A 15,367-nucleotide genomic window follows, 5' to 3' on the forward strand; every position below is an offset into this window, starting at 1 on the left:
GCTGTCTCCATGGAGGCATTGATTAGAATACGGAGGGGAAGGTATCGTGGAGATAGCATTAGGGAGGGATAAGGACCTATTAACTACAACTCAGCATCAACCCTTTTACAGCTCCTACTGTATATGCACATAAGGGTATGGAGCATAACTGATGGGCATGTCCAGGAAGCACCTTCTGGCTGAACAATTCCTTGCAAAGTCTCAGTATAAGATAAACTCGAGAGAGACTGATACAGTAAATGAAGCACAGGGCTCCAAGGAAGGGCTGTCACATGAAAATTACCACAGACAAGCTGAGGCCAATAAGAAAAAAAGCTGGTATTCTAGTCACTTGAACATAGGTGGGTGGGGTTTTTTGTGGGTGGGGTGGGAGGTTCAAAAGGCTAGTGTACCAGACTGGAACTATTCCCAGCAGACAGACAGACAGACAGACTATTGTGTGGTGCGGTGATGGCCATGGTGGAAGTCTTGGGGAAAGGCAGATGAAGGAAATGACAGTTTAAAAAAAAAGTAAACTGCTCCTAGAGGGCCTGATGTAAAGCCGCCTGCAGTCAGTGGAAAAATTGCCACTAACTGCAATGGGCTTTGGATCAGGATCAGTGTGTATGCACATGGAAGTCACTTCTTTCCATACTGGGGAGTTGACCTTGACACTCTCTTACCCGTAAGTATATACTTTGGGCTTAACAACTTTATATTATGAATGAGAAATGAGGGCTAAAAAAGACAGTATGAGCCAGCAGTTAGCATCTGTTGGCTCTACTTAGGGAGTACTGGTTTCTTAGGCTAGTTCTTGTGACTAAACAAGAGAACTGCTACAATTGGGGCTAAAATAATTGAAAAGGGATCTTAATTGTCAAGGCTGGCAAACTACAGACAAATAGAATTTACAATCTTAAGCTAATGACACCTATTAAAGGAGGCAGACAGTGCCACCCATTCAAGAAAGAAATACTGCAGTGTCAGAGGGATGATTTTTAATCCCTACATCAAACAAAGGTAGAGTAAATAAAAACTGTAATGTGGGTTTTTAAGGTTTTTAAATTAATAAAAGAGAATGAATAGGAAGTTTCCATTATGACAGTTTGATGATACAGAAAAAAATTAAAAAACAACAAATAGTCTGGTAGCACTTTAAAGACTAACAAAATATGTAAATGGTATCTTGAGCTTTCATGGGCACAGCCCATTTCTTCAGATGACTGGATACAGAGTATGCCTCAGGGAAGTAAGATAACAGGGTTCTATTAGGAGATTCTCTCCTAACTTACAGGATAACAAAATAAGACGGAAGAAGTTTCCCTTATTTACCCGTGTTTCCAATGTCTCTACTGGGAACATTCTGTTCTCGTTAGGACATCACAAAACTCTAGTTTCTTTGGAATAAGAAAAAAACTTCAGGAGCTGACTTTTGAGAGCACTGGGCTGTTTTATTCCCCAAATCTGGAATTACTACAATTTGTTGTTTCCTGTTTTGATTCCCATTATTTTTCATTCAGTTTATGCTGACTTCTTTACTCTTGTGGAATGTGAAGGGAGAGAATGCTTCTGGGAAGTCGGACAACAAAATGGGCTTTGTTACCAACAGGGAAGGTTGCTGAAATTTAAGGGTTAAAATTTAATTTAGAAACAGAATTCAGTTGTGTAAAACCCAAAGGAGGAGAATTTAACTTTTGTGGGGAAAAAATCCTCATAAATGGTTTGTAAATTGCAACAGAGTCTCTTCTCTTTGAGCTGGAAAAAGGGTTCTGCTATAGCCAATCAATTATGTGCAAGGTTTGTTTCTTCTTGTTGTTTGTGAGACAAGGATGGGAGGAAGAGGTGAAGGGAAGGCTGGGAGGGGTGTCAGCAGGGTTAGTCTCAGTAAGAGGTTCTGCTATACATACCACCCAGGTGCAAGTCGATGAGGTCACTGTAATAAGACTCGCCCCAATAGTCTACAACAAGGAATTGGTGAAGAGAGAGTTATTGGATCAGATATCTACCCCTAACCCCACTAAATCAAAGCAATATATATGAATCAGAAAGACAGACATACAGACATGACAGAGACAGTAGGTGAGAGAAAGAGACAAAGAAACAACAAGAAATCATGCAACTATATAACTATATATAGATATACATATACATATACTGGAGGAGATGGGGAGACAGAATAATAATTCCCAGCAGGCAGGCAGGCATTGTCTTCCAAAGGGAGGGGATAGGAGGTCTGTACAGAGACATTTCATCTCGTTCAGTTTGTACTAGTACCTGACATAGACCTGTTTCCAGTTCTTGCAAAGAAAGGAAGAGTTATGTTTGTTACTTCCATGCTGCAAAATGTGTCATAAGGAAGCATTGTAGTTTCTCAGGGAAGCTCCATGACAGACATAAGCACTGATTTCCTGGGGAGTGGGGTGAGACACGGCTGTGTGTACAGCACATGAATGCAGGGCACTGTGTGCTGGCATGACCAAGTGCATGAAAGTGTGCACTTTACAACGAGAAGTGTATATTTCTGCCATGGTGAAGTGTGTTGCTGTGGGTGGGGACTCGGTGCTCGGGAAGAAAAGAGCCTGTGCAGGTATGTGATAATGGACATCGTGTGTACTGTACACCATCCACAGAAGAGCTAGCCAGCCAGTCTGGTACTACACGGAGGTTTTTTGGGCAAGAGGCAGATGGGGGCAGTTCCTTCTGTTTGGCTGAGTGCACTATTTCCCAAAGTACATGGTTTAGCTTATGAATACCAGAGTAAACCCTCAGTGAGCTGAGAGCTGCAGACATATTTTCCTTAACTTTTAAAATTGGCTACCCCAGATCTTTTTAAAGTGTGAGAAGAAATATCCAAGATGACAGAGCCCTCATTACTCACTTGGTTTAATAATTAGCAAACAGAGTAGAAAACAAACACTAGAGACCAAAGCCAAACATGTGTCCTACCAGATCAACACTTTTTTATTAAGCATAATTTTGCTAAACTAATGTTAATCCCACACAGAACACCATTTCCCATGGGGCATTTGAAGGAAATGGAGAATTAAACTTTTGAGCCTATCTTGCTGCATCTGAGAGAAAGATGCACTGATGCAAATAAGATTTCAAAAGACCGAACTCCTGTACACACCAAACTTTTCATCTGAGATGGAGTTCACATTTCAGAACATTCAAAGATATTTTTCCTATGCTTTGATTTTAGTCTGTGCAACCACCAATGGGAGAGATTGTCAAAGAAAGGCAGAAAGATTAATAAGGACACTAAGTAGTCATGGGGGGGACCAGTTATGGATTGTAAACTAAGAATTAAAAAAAAAATAAGTGCAGGAATAAATGTTCAACTTTTAACATGGTACGAAATTAACAGTGGGGTGCTCCCAACTTCTGTCCTAGTACTGGTGGTATTTCTGTATTTATCAGTGATCTGGAAAAAAAGGTGAACAGGGAGGTGGAAACACTTGCAGCTAAAATGACTTAGATTTTAGTCAAAACTAAAGTAAACCAAGAAACTTCAAAGGCAACTAAATTAGATGACGAGCTAACAGTATGATAGATGAAGTTCAATGTTGACAAACATCAGATAAGGGATGATGTGGGGGGAAAAAAAAAATCACACACATTGCTGTGTTCTAAATGAACTGTAACCTCTCCGGAAGAGAGTTGGACATCACTGTAAGAGTTCATTGAAGACATCTGCTCAAGCAAGGGCAGTTAATAAAGCAAACAAGGTTCAGATGTATATAGGCTAGATGAAAAATCGAAGTGAAACTATTCTAATGATATAAACAAATCATAAATCCTCACCTACAATGCTCTTTACAGTTCTTGTCACTTCACGTTGAAAAAGATATTGTAGAAATAGAACGGGCCAGAAGTGGGTGATGATGAGAATGACTGAAAGCAGGAAGAGACTCCCATAGGAGGAGAGATTTTAAATGTTTTAGTTTAGAGAAGAAATGAATATGAAGGGACCTGACAGAGGCAATGTGTAGGGCAGGGAAGATCAGGTGTGCTTGTCTATTCTTTTTCATAATACAAGGGCAAAGGAAACAAAGGAAATTTTCGAAAGGCAGTAAATTTAAAACTGATAAAGGAAATATTTTTACACAAAACGTAATTAGCTGGAAACTGTCCATATGTCTAATATTGCCATCAAGAAGTGGCTAACCTTTTTGTCCACTTTACTAGCCTATTTCCCCCTATCATTTGTTAGGTAAATCATTTGTCTGTTCCTTCCTTTATGTTTGTGCTGCAACTTACACACTGTAAGAGCTAGTTGAAACTTATTGTTATTATTCTTAATGACAGGAATATAAACCTTTAGGTTTTATGTAAAAAAATCAACCAGTGATGAAAGTTAGGAAGAAATTTCCTCTATGGTCAGGTGATCACAGTTATGTATTACAGAATGTATAACACCTTTCACTGAAGCATCTGATACCAGCTACCCTTCAAGAAAGGATGCTAGAATAGATGGACTATTGATTTAATCCTGTATAGTAATTCCTATGTACCTCAGCCCTCTATGTCGGCCAAATATGTACAAAAGATGTATTTCTCCACCTTAAGCATGGCCAAGGAATTCCTTCCCTCTGAAACAGGGAAAGACCATCTTCAGATATCATACAGGCACTGTACACATTTGACCTCCTTTGCTGATAGGATTTCATTAAGGGGCAGCACTAAACATGGCTGATAAAGGAGCAGAATTGAAAGCCATAAAGTACAGTAGAGTTTGCAGTGATTTCATACACAGCAACCATTACTGAGTCAGTAACTGAGGCAACATAGGGGTCTGCTTCAGGGAAAAGTGTGAGAGGATATGTGTGTAGCTATCCTGGATGATCCATGAATGGAGGAGACAAAATTGACAATACCGCTGAGGGAGAGATAAAATAAGGATTTTAAAAGGAGAGGAAACACAGTGCTTCCAATGTGAAGATATGTAAAATGCCCATAATTGGGTGGCTGGGGAGGAGAGGTCACATTCTAGTCTTAGTTTTAGCCAGCACAGGTTGAATTAAGGCAGTTTTTGGAATAAAGTTTTCTCTGTTTATCCTCTGCCAGGCTTGGAAGACTTCAGGCTGCAAAGTTCCTTATGACGAGTTGAAGTTTCTATAAACCTAACTTGTATGTTCTCATAGTCCTGCTTTTTTTAAAAATGGTCACAAACAGACCAACCCATGCACGGCTTGCTTTAGGTTTCTGTCAGGCTCATTAAAAAGTAAAATATGAAAGGTCTTAATACAACTCCTCCCTCCCCCGCCTTCACTCCAAATCGTATACCCACAACCCCCACACCATCATGGCTTGCTTGTCTATGACATTCCCTAGACTGAGGAGAAGCACATGCTTCCATTTGTTAGGCTCCACAGCCACTGGTGACACTCCCTGCACGGATGAATGAGGAAGAAGGGACTCAAAGTGACAAGGGGAACAAGTTAAAAAAAATAAAACCAAAGATGACAGAGAGGTGTTAATTGTGCAGTAGCTAGAAGGCCTGGGGTCTGCATGTGGGGCCTTGTATGAATGCATAGATAGCATAAAGAGAGATGCCACTGCAGATGTGTTATTGCATCAGATTACTCTGAACCCACATATCACAGAAATCAAGCTGAACAAAAACCCACTGAGGTGATCAAGCCTGTGTCCAATGCTGACTACATGATTGCCAAATAATGCTTTGTTTTGATAAGACACTGCTAATAGTCCTGTTTCTATAGGCACTTTCCTCTGCAGTGGCAGGGTGAGAGCCACTGGCCAAAATTATCTGGATATTTCTCACTTAATTTCTCAGATATTGCAGTGGCCTTGAGTAATGGTCCCTCCTATTCCCTTTCTCTCCTTGGTCCCTCCTATTTCATTTCTCTTCACATAATAGTTTGGAATCCTGTAGATACTAGCTTGGTTTAATTTCCATTGCTGAGTTTAATGTGTGGGTGCTGGATGGTGGTGGTATGTGATATCCAGGAGGTTAGACTAGATGATGTTGTGACTTAGGTCTCTGACCAAACTGAGGGTTAAAGAGGACAAAGTGAGATGGCTGAATAGTAACCAATGGGAACCACACCAGACCTTCCTCCCAACAAACCTTTATTGTCCAGTCCAGTGCAATTCTTATAGAAACAATGGTTGCTCTTCCATTCAAGCACCACATTGCACATCTTTCAAACAGCTGTCCTACTATTACCATTCATAATCTCTGGCCTCTGAAGTATGGTGCACACATCTGGGCTTGCTACGCACACATCCCTTGCATTTGTCTGTAGGGGGCAGGCTGCCAGCCCAATAATTTTATCATTTGGGATTGTTTTTCTCTGGATTATGACATCATGTGAGGAAAGTAGGAGGGATTAAAAAATTGCCACTTGAAATAAGTGCTTTTCTGTTCAGGTATTTTTCCAGCCTTGCTCAGTACTCATTTTATTTAGCCACAAAAGGGATGTAGCACATTAACAGTATGACATAGTGAAACCTTTTGGTACATGCATTTCTGCTCCACAGAGCCCAGGTGAGAGGTTATTGGTGTTTGGGCTGTGTAGTGAGAAGGTACTTGCTGGATCAGTTCTGTGATGGTCCCTTGTGTGAACACTTGTATTTGACGATCCAATACAATGCAGGAAAAACATAGATCACAGTTAGTTTCTTATCTTGTCAGATAAGCTCTCCTTGCTGGGTAAGCAAAGTGAATCCCAGCTGGGTAAACCCTGTGCAATTTCTCTACAATCACTTTTGTTCCACCACCAAATAATAACAGAGACGTGTAGCTTTAGATTTTAATAAACAGTGGGTAGGCATTTCCTGAGCTCTGAGCAAAGAGAACTGGTTTGGGGACTTCTGCCATGAAAGAAAACTCAAGAGTTAGAAGAACCTCAGAGATAACAGCACCTCAAAATTCTGCTGTGAAAAGGGGAATGAATGAATTCATTATCTGAGTCCAGGTTAAGCTATTCCACTTTCAGTTCAGAGGGGACTCCCCCACCATGAACTCCAAATTGTTGTGAACTATTGCATGGGCATTTAGTCAGCAAACATTACAAACAAACTGAACATTGTAAGGTACCTGCTTCTCCTCTAAGGGCCTTTTCCACAGCAACCCCTCTCTCCTCCAGCTGCCTCTGCTTCTCTTCTACCTGCTCCAGCTGCCGTTGGATGATCTGTTTAGGAAAGGGAGAGAAGAACACCATCAGGAACTATTCATGTACTCCACATTATCCAGCCCAGAGTGACTGCTCCCATTTCCCAGGAATTCCAAAAAAGGCTGCCCTTCATTCAGTATTTCAGAGGCATATGTCTGATCAGAAGAGAGGTATGTTCTTTGCTCTAGTTTTGCATGCAATCCCACAATGCTCCATTTTCTGCCTATGATTCTCCCAAGCTCCCAAAGCAAGAGAGGGTGCTGTTTGGTTAGGCAGCCCCCTTTCTCAGGGAGAGAACACAACTGGCCAACAGTTTTCATGCAGCTCCTCCCACTACCTGAGGACACCCACAGCCCATTTCATTAGCCTTCTGACAATAACATGCCCATCAGGTAACACTTATTGCAGCAAAATCCCACTGTAACATCTGTGGCTTATACCATCACTGGCATCACGTTATTCACTATTAACAATGTTTTTTGTTCAGCTCTAGGAGCTCAAAGGGTGCATCTACACAGCAGGGCTTAACTTGAAATAAACTACGCAAATTGAGCTCCATCAGTTGCGTAGCTTATTTTGAAATTGGGAGCGTCTACACAGCACTTATTTCGAAATAGAGCACTCTTACTCTGACTTCCCTTGTTCCTTGTACAATGAGGGTTGCAGGAGTCGGAGTAAGAAGTACTCCAGCTTGAAAGTATTTCAACATTATTTTGAAATAACTGTCTGCTATGTAGACGCAGACTAAGTTATTTAGCAATAATGCTAGTTATTTTGAAATAATGTTGCGGTGTAGCTGTACCCTAACTAAGCAGGCGCTCCCTTGCGCTGCACTATCATGAAAACTTTGAGCAATTTCTGGCATGTTCTGATGAGGCACCCAATGTGATGAAGCCAGTAGGAACAGCAGTAATCTCACTGAAATACAGGAGAGTAATCAAGACAATTAGGATACACAGACTCTTCTTGCACAGCCTATTGAGCGTCAGGATAATAAGGACACGTGGACAGCAGAGTGAATTTCCCGCCAGGACAAGATGATACTACCAGAGGTACTACCTGGGCTCTGTGTAACCTCTTTAGCTCCTCCTGCTTTGCTTGTCGCCGGGCAGCTTTCTGCACTCGTCTGGTCAGTTTGGCGTTCAGCTCCTCCTCAGTGTAGGCTCTCTGCAGAAAGGAAATCGAGAACTGATTTCACATACCATGAACAGGAGTGCAGGGGAGGGAAGGCACCTCTCTCTCCATTAACCTCCCAAGTGATGTGATCCTTCACTCCCAGAACTTTGTCAAACTAACAGTCTAGCTGTTCCATCTTTATGGATGTTTACAGCACAGCAAGTGACACCATCAGCATCAATACAGCTCGAAGGAGCATGTGCCTCAACGACAAAGCTGTGATTTTATACAGCATCCCAGTCCCACCACTCGCTGGTGTACAGTAATCTTAGATCCAGTCTAAACACAAAAATTGCACCCTTTTAGCTGACTAACACAACCCTCTTTTGTGGACACTCTGAAATCAATTTAATAGTGTCTACATATGGAGGCTGCAATGACTTAACTTAGGAAAAGGGATACAGGCTTGTCTACAGGGGACTCATACCAACATAATTAACTGTTTTAGTTCAAACATTAGCTTATATCAGCATCCCCATATGTGGGCATTCCTATTCCAGTGTAAGGTGCCTTTTTCAGTTTATCTTATATTGCTTTGGATTTGGAAGGGTTTTAAGCTGAATGGAAAAAAGCCACTCTTTATTTAGAATAAGTGTCCACCACAGAGGAGTTACACTGAAAAAACTATATCAGTTTTAAAACAGTAAAGCATTTCCTGCGTTGACAAGTGCTTAGTTAAATTACTGCAATTTCTGGGTGCATAGATAAGACCTCAACATAGGGGAGAAAGGAACTTTCACAATAACCACCAGTTAGCCCAGTGAAAAAAGAAACCACAAGAAATAATGTCATGGAAAAAAAGGCCATAGCTATGGAGGCAATAAGGTGCTTCTTCAGCTAACTTAACATATCAGGAAAGTCCTCTTAATACCAGGACAGATATGGTTTAATACCTTGCAATCCTGAGGGAATTCTGCAATTTTACTATGGCTTCAAATGCAACCGTTCCAAAATTCTCCCAGGACTAATCTTTTCAGTCATCATTTCAAGACCAGTATTACCTCTGGATTGTACCCTACATGGGCACCAGCTTACGTGATGTTAAAGATGTTAAAGTAGCTTCACAATTATATCAAGCTAATGAGACTGAACTCACTTGACTGAAAAAAGCACCTTTCCTCCTCCACATATATGGATCCAACGTCTCAGGGACAAGTGGAAAGAGTAACCTGCCTCTTCATAATCAAACCCAGTTCTGGACAGAGATCCCATTCCACTGTGAAGCTTAGTTTCAGGACAAAGGAGACCGGAATTTCTTTTTTTTTAAGTCTAGTTAAAATCACTATTCTTTTGTTAGTCCTCAACTAAGCAGCCAATCTCTTTAAGATAGTACTTGGCAACCAATATCTGGGATAGTTTAAGTGTGATCTTCAGAGGAGTTTTAAAGCCCAAAAGCAGCAGCTCTATCCCAAGCTTCTGACAAAGGGGATTACATGGAGGCACCATTATGTATTCCAAGGGAAGTCATCTCATCTGAAGAGGTGGGTTTTGCCCACAAAAGCTCAGAATACTATATATATATATATAGTTAGTCTCTACGGTGCCACAGTTCTACTCGTTGTTTTTCAAGGGAAAGGAGTTAATTCTTTGCTTCTTCATTTTCTACACAGTATGCTACCTCAGTCAGAAGGCTAAATAATTGAGGGTGGGGGTGGGTTCAGATCCCAGAAGAACTCCTGTGAGACAGGCTTGGTTTAAGGGCAGAGAGGGAGCTTAGGAAACAGAGATACTCCTATTTTGGAAAAGTTAATGCAAATTCTGTATTTTGCTTTCAATGGGGGATAGAGTTTCATTAAGATTTCCCGGTTGTCCTGGTGTATTTCAGAAGACTCTAGAAACTAACGTATAACCATTTACTCTTTTCCAAATCCTGAGGGGTGTTTAAAAAAAAAACCACACACACAAATGTACAATACACTTTCTACCTAACAAACCAGTCTGCTATGAGGCTAAGGGTTCTTAATGCATCTTCAGCACCAGGCTGTCCTGCAGAGCGATTAACAGTTCCCCTTTTGCACCCCTGAGGTGCACTGATCATTTCATGCAATGTAACAAGTCAGGAAGGTTTGGGCTTTGACACATTTCCTGTAGATGACCTCAAAGAAGATTCCACTGCCACTGTCTGCTAACATCTCATTCATGCACAGTCAGGGGTTGTGGTGTTAGTGCAGATGGGGTGGGAGGGCTGGGAGTGATGTATGGACACAATGGGTTAATAAATGGGCATGCATGCAACAATGGCCAGCTAATGGCAATGGAGACACTACCTTTGACGAGTATGATCTCTTGAATGCCAGGGCGTGTGGTACATAAATCGACTTTAAATGGGGAATGGTAAAGGGGAAAAAAATAAAAACACACAAAATGGAGCAAAATCAGTTCAACATTGAAAACAAATGCACAGTAATAAAAACAAAGCTGTTTTGAAACGCAACATAAAATTGCACAAATGGTGAACCTGGCATAGCCTGACTACGCACAATGGAAAATCTCTACTCAGCACTCTCTGGAAGTCAATTCCAACTGAGGAGCCTCTTTGGGAAACCAGTGATCCAGGAGAGTCCCTTTTCTATTCCGGCAATAAGTACGTGTAAATATATGGCCAAACAACATTTTGGTTCCAGCACTGGTGCAACGGTTTGGATTGGTTCTGTTTTGATCTGAACCAGCTCAGCCAATCATACAAGGCATCTTTAAAAAAAATCCACACACTTATGATTGAGTGTCTTTATAAAGAAAGGTTTGGCTTGTGAGAACCATAGCTTCACCCAGTCCTCCCTACGTTTCTCGCCAGGAACACAAAACTTTCAACAGATTTGTCCAAAAACAAGACTGGCTGATATGCAGGCTTCATAATCACTAGCCCCAGAGGCTTCCCGTAAGCTGTTATTTGTGTTACAGCAGGGAACCCCAGTCAGGGATGAGGACCCACTGAGCTAGATGCTGCACAGATGTATAACTAAGACAAGGGTCCATTCTACGTATTAATTAATCTCTTGGTGAAGAAGCCTTTTCAAATATCTTACCATGGTGCTCTTTATACAATCTGGTATCTTGTCCATGGATTTTGCCTTTGTCACGTATCATAAAGCCTGCATTCTAGTGGGGCTCACTCTTGCGTCTGCTTGTTCAACATTCAGCGTGGCCGCAAGATCACACGCTGATTCAGTTGTACTCCTTCCTCATCTACTTTCTGCTCCACAATCTTATTTCTCAGTCCTGGTGCTTTATGACTTAGGTATGGCCCTTGCTTACTAGCTAAAAACAATCTTGAAATTCCACTACCATGGCCTCACTCATGGCTTTGTAACCTGCAAGACCACTACCTGGGGTGCTGAGCGTGTTGCGTCACATAAGCTAATAGACACTCTGACTTGCTACCTGAGTGGGACTCCTCCAAGAGTACTAAATGCAGCTGAATGGTATTGGAACTGTTCTTTACAGCCAAAGCTGAGTAAGGAGATGTGCTCTAAGTCTGAATACTCTGCTTTAACAGGGTTCAAAAAAGAGCTAGATAGATTCATGGAGGCTAGGTCCATCAATGGCTATTAGCCAGGATGGGTAGGAAGGGTATCCCTAGCCTCTTTTTCTCTGGAAGTGGGAGACAGGGGAGCTATCACGTGAGGATCACCTGTTGTGATCCCTCCCTCTGGGACATCTGGCATTGGCCACTGTCAGCAGACAGGCTACTGGGCTAGATGGACCTTTGGTCTGACTCAGTACAGCCATTCTTATGCTCTGGCTCTTCAATCTTGTAATTTCAACTCAGTAAAAAAAAAAAAGTTGCTTTCTTCCCAGCAGTAGGGAGAGTGCTTTGTAGGAGACAGATGCGCTACCTTTGCTTGAGGCAAACAAGCACACACTACCACTAAAAATAGCAGTGTGGTTGCAGCAGCTCAGGTGACAGCTCAAGCTAGATGGGGCAACACAGAGAGTTGGGTGGGATTATTTCTGAGCCACCACTGCCACACTGCTATTTCTGGTGTGCTAACTCCAGCAGAATTAGTGTGCTCTTTCTACCTTTGGTATGAAGCATGATCCCAGCTCCTGTGCCTCCTTAAGGTGATTTTATTGCCCCGTATGTCTAAGGGAAGAGAATTTCCATTGTGCAATGAGGTACAAAGAGCACTACGACACCACTCTGGGGAAAGTGCCAGCATTCAGCATTTTTGCAGAACATTCATTTAACTAAACCAATCATGAATGAAAAGCTGAGGAACAATCTGAACATGTATGCAAACTTTTTAGTATTCAGCAAAATATCTGCAGCAGGAAACATATCTCTTGAGCACTGCATCACATTGTGTACATTCTCTCTCTCACAAACACACATTTATAAGTGCACAACCCACAAGGAAGGACATCAACATTCTTTACATGAAGGTTTTGTTGAAAGGCAACACATTAAGCCACACAAAGTTAATTTGCTGCTGATTGCTAATGCTAGGATGGATGGGATAAATAGGCCAAGCCTGCTGGAAAGCAAGTTCAGTACAACAACCACAAAAGCAACATCAGCTGGATTTTAACCTGGAAAGGATTCAGATAAAAGTTATGTGGCATGAAGGAAGCCACTTTTTCCCCCACAATGGGAGAAATAAGTGGTTGATTTGGGCTATAGTTAAAAGGAGCACATTAAAAAATCAGTGCTGCCCTTTTGACAATCCTACCCTGGATGCATTTCCTTCTGCAGCAAGACTTGCCAAGAGTGGTATAAATGTTTTACAGCCCCAGACACATTTGTTGTGAAGCAAAGGGCTGATGTGTCTGTGGTCTGCTCCCTCTGGATGAGTGCACACACTCCCATATTTTGCTCCTGGAAAGCAGAGGCAGGCACTGAGCAAAGAAGAGAACCTTAAGTGCAACTCAGCCATAGCAAATGGAGAACATCAGACATGAAAACCACACCCTGGAAATTTTGCTGCTTATGGTAAAATAGCTGAGAAAATGAAAAGGAAGCATAATATTTTTGCTGGGCAACATGAAGAATTCCAGACCATCTCTAGCATTTCCAGGCCTTCAAATACTCAGTGACCACCGTCTCTTCTGCAAAAGCCAATTTATATCAAAGTCGCTCAGCATGGAGGCACCAGAGCACCCTCCCAAATCTGAGGATATACATGGTGCTTATTGTAGTCCCCAGCCAGAAATTCACAAGCTGGACAGTAATGACAGCACCACAGCTTTTATCTGAACCCCCCCATACTGCATCTCTTTCTGTTTCCCCAGGTACCTCCTCCTTCTGCATCTCAGATGCAAGTCGGAACTTGTCATGAAACACCTCAAGGGAAAGCAAAGGAGGGAGAGAAGCAAAAACAAATAGAAGAAAGGGGTCCAATATAAAGAACAATTCCCAGAGTAAAACCCTCCTCTCAGCAGAGGCAACTACTTATATAAGATCCAGGGAGGGAAGCCTAAAGAGGTTTAATGAAGCGAGGAGGAGTCCCATTCACTTCAGTACATTAATCCTTCTGTTTGCCATGTTTATGAGAATTTTCATTAGTTACTCTTACTACATTTTCATCTCATCATAATTAAAAATGTAAATGGAAATTGTCTTCTGCCGTATTTCCACTTGCACTTCTCCACAACCTCCCCAGTCAGCTGAGACCTTCCCCAAATAAATCAGACATCTGCCTTAACCTGGCATTTGCCATTGATTTCTCCAGGCTTGGTGAAAGGTGGGGAGAGCTGCTCCCCATCAGAGTGGACAGTTGTGATACAGCCCTCCGAGGCTCCTTTTCTTCCATGAGTTGGAAGTGTGTGGTCCCATCCCTCATGCAGCGCCAATCAGAAGGGGGGGGGGGTCAGGAGGGCCATTTGGCCTGGGCCTCAAGCTCAAAGGGGGCCCCTAATTTAGACACTTGTTAATTTTTTGACGTTTGATAAGTTTCACAGCTTATTTTTATGTGCATCCCTCTCAGACCAAAATATGACACAGTCTGTCAGTTTAGAGCTGCAAATTTAAACAAATTAGAAATGCAGTTTGGTAAAAGACAATTTTTTTGTTAACTGATCAGATTTTGACCAATTTCAGCAACAGTACTACAAAGAAATCGCAAAAGATCTCACTGATGAGGACATCTTCCTCAACTGAATATATTCCATGAACTTTAAACTGGATTGCAAGCCAAAGGAGTTGCTTCAAGAAATAATCGAACTTGGACTCTTGGGGGTATTTCCTAGTATCACAATTGAATTGTATAGTTTTATCAGTTCGCCTGTATCCCAGGGGCTTTAAGTGAATGCTCCTTCAACATGTTGAAGCAGGTAAAGAACTTCTGTGGGACAAGAGCACTGGAATGGGCTCGCCATGCTTAGTATCAGCTGTGACATTGCATGAAAGCTACATTTTTCCTCAATAATTAGTGCATTTGTACAGAAAAAGGCTAGAAAAATAATTTGATAAATAAAAAAATATTCAAATTATGTCTCTTTTTTTGTGTGCCTTATTTTGTTTTCCTGTGTCGTCATTTATTATCATTATTATTGCTAGGGGCCATAAAAGCTGGAAGTGGCCCAGCCTCTCTGGACATCCGAGAGGGCCTGCTCACATGCTAGCTATGTATTTGAGCAGCCAGCCTCTCCTGACACCATGGCAACAATCACATTTTTAGCAAAGCAGCATGACCAGAGCTAGCAGGAGTATGTCTCCTCAGACAAAATTACACCTCCAGCTTGAAATGCAGACTAGGGATGTAAGCGACTAGTCAACTATCCGATAAGCATAAGCTTATCAGACAGTCAACTAGTCCCTCGACCAGTCGCTTCCCCCCCTTGCTGCCTCATTCAGAGGCAGCAAGATTGGGGAGAGCAGGAGCTGGTGCTGGGGGAAGCCAGATTAAAAGCTGGTTTCCCTAAGCACTGTCTCTGCGGGGGGCAGAGGAGGCAGGAGGGTAACGGAGACTGGGCGTGTGCTGGGAATCAGCTTATTCCTGGCTCGTGCCCCATCCCAGATGATGCGCCTCTGCTTTTTAAATGTATTAAGAGCTTGCTAGCTCTTAATGCATTTAAAAGGCAGAGCCACAGCAGGGTTAACTCCTGGGGCTGGGAGCTAACCCCGCTGCAGCTTC

At 42.1% G+C, this 15,367-nt stretch overlaps 1 protein-coding gene across 30 annotated transcripts in view; it reads right to left on the reverse strand.

Annotated features, from left to right (window-relative positions):
• Nucleotides 1-15,367, reverse strand: part of MICAL3 (microtubule associated monooxygenase, calponin and LIM domain containing 3) — a 234,511-nt gene that overhangs the window by 23,137 nt on the left and 196,007 nt on the right. For 26 of the 30 annotated variants that reach the window (XR_016346908.1, XM_089769356.1, XM_089769377.1 and 23 more), the window contains 3 exons: nucleotides 10,562-10,612; nucleotides 8,178-8,285; nucleotides 7,043-7,136 (listed from right to left, as the gene is read on the reverse strand). Coding sequence is in view for 29 of the 30 variants with exons in the window: in XM_089769356.1 (XP_089625482.1) it covers nucleotides 7,043-7,136; nucleotides 8,178-8,285; nucleotides 10,562-10,612 (253 nt within the window). In the remaining variant the exon portion in view is untranslated. Of the gene's footprint in view, nucleotides 1-1,886; nucleotides 1,938-7,042; nucleotides 7,137-8,177; nucleotides 8,286-10,561; nucleotides 10,613-15,367 lie in introns of all 30 variants that reach the window. The other 4 variants (XM_089769384.1, XM_075896930.2, XM_089769431.1 and 1 more) reach the window with 2 other exon arrangements.

This window comes from Pelodiscus sinensis, chromosome 1 (assembly GCF_052426305.1).
Source record: "Pelodiscus sinensis isolate ZL-2025 chromosome 1, ASM5242630v1, whole genome shotgun sequence".
In the NCBI taxonomy this organism is placed as follows: domain Eukaryota; kingdom Metazoa; phylum Chordata; order Testudines; family Trionychidae; genus Pelodiscus; species Pelodiscus sinensis.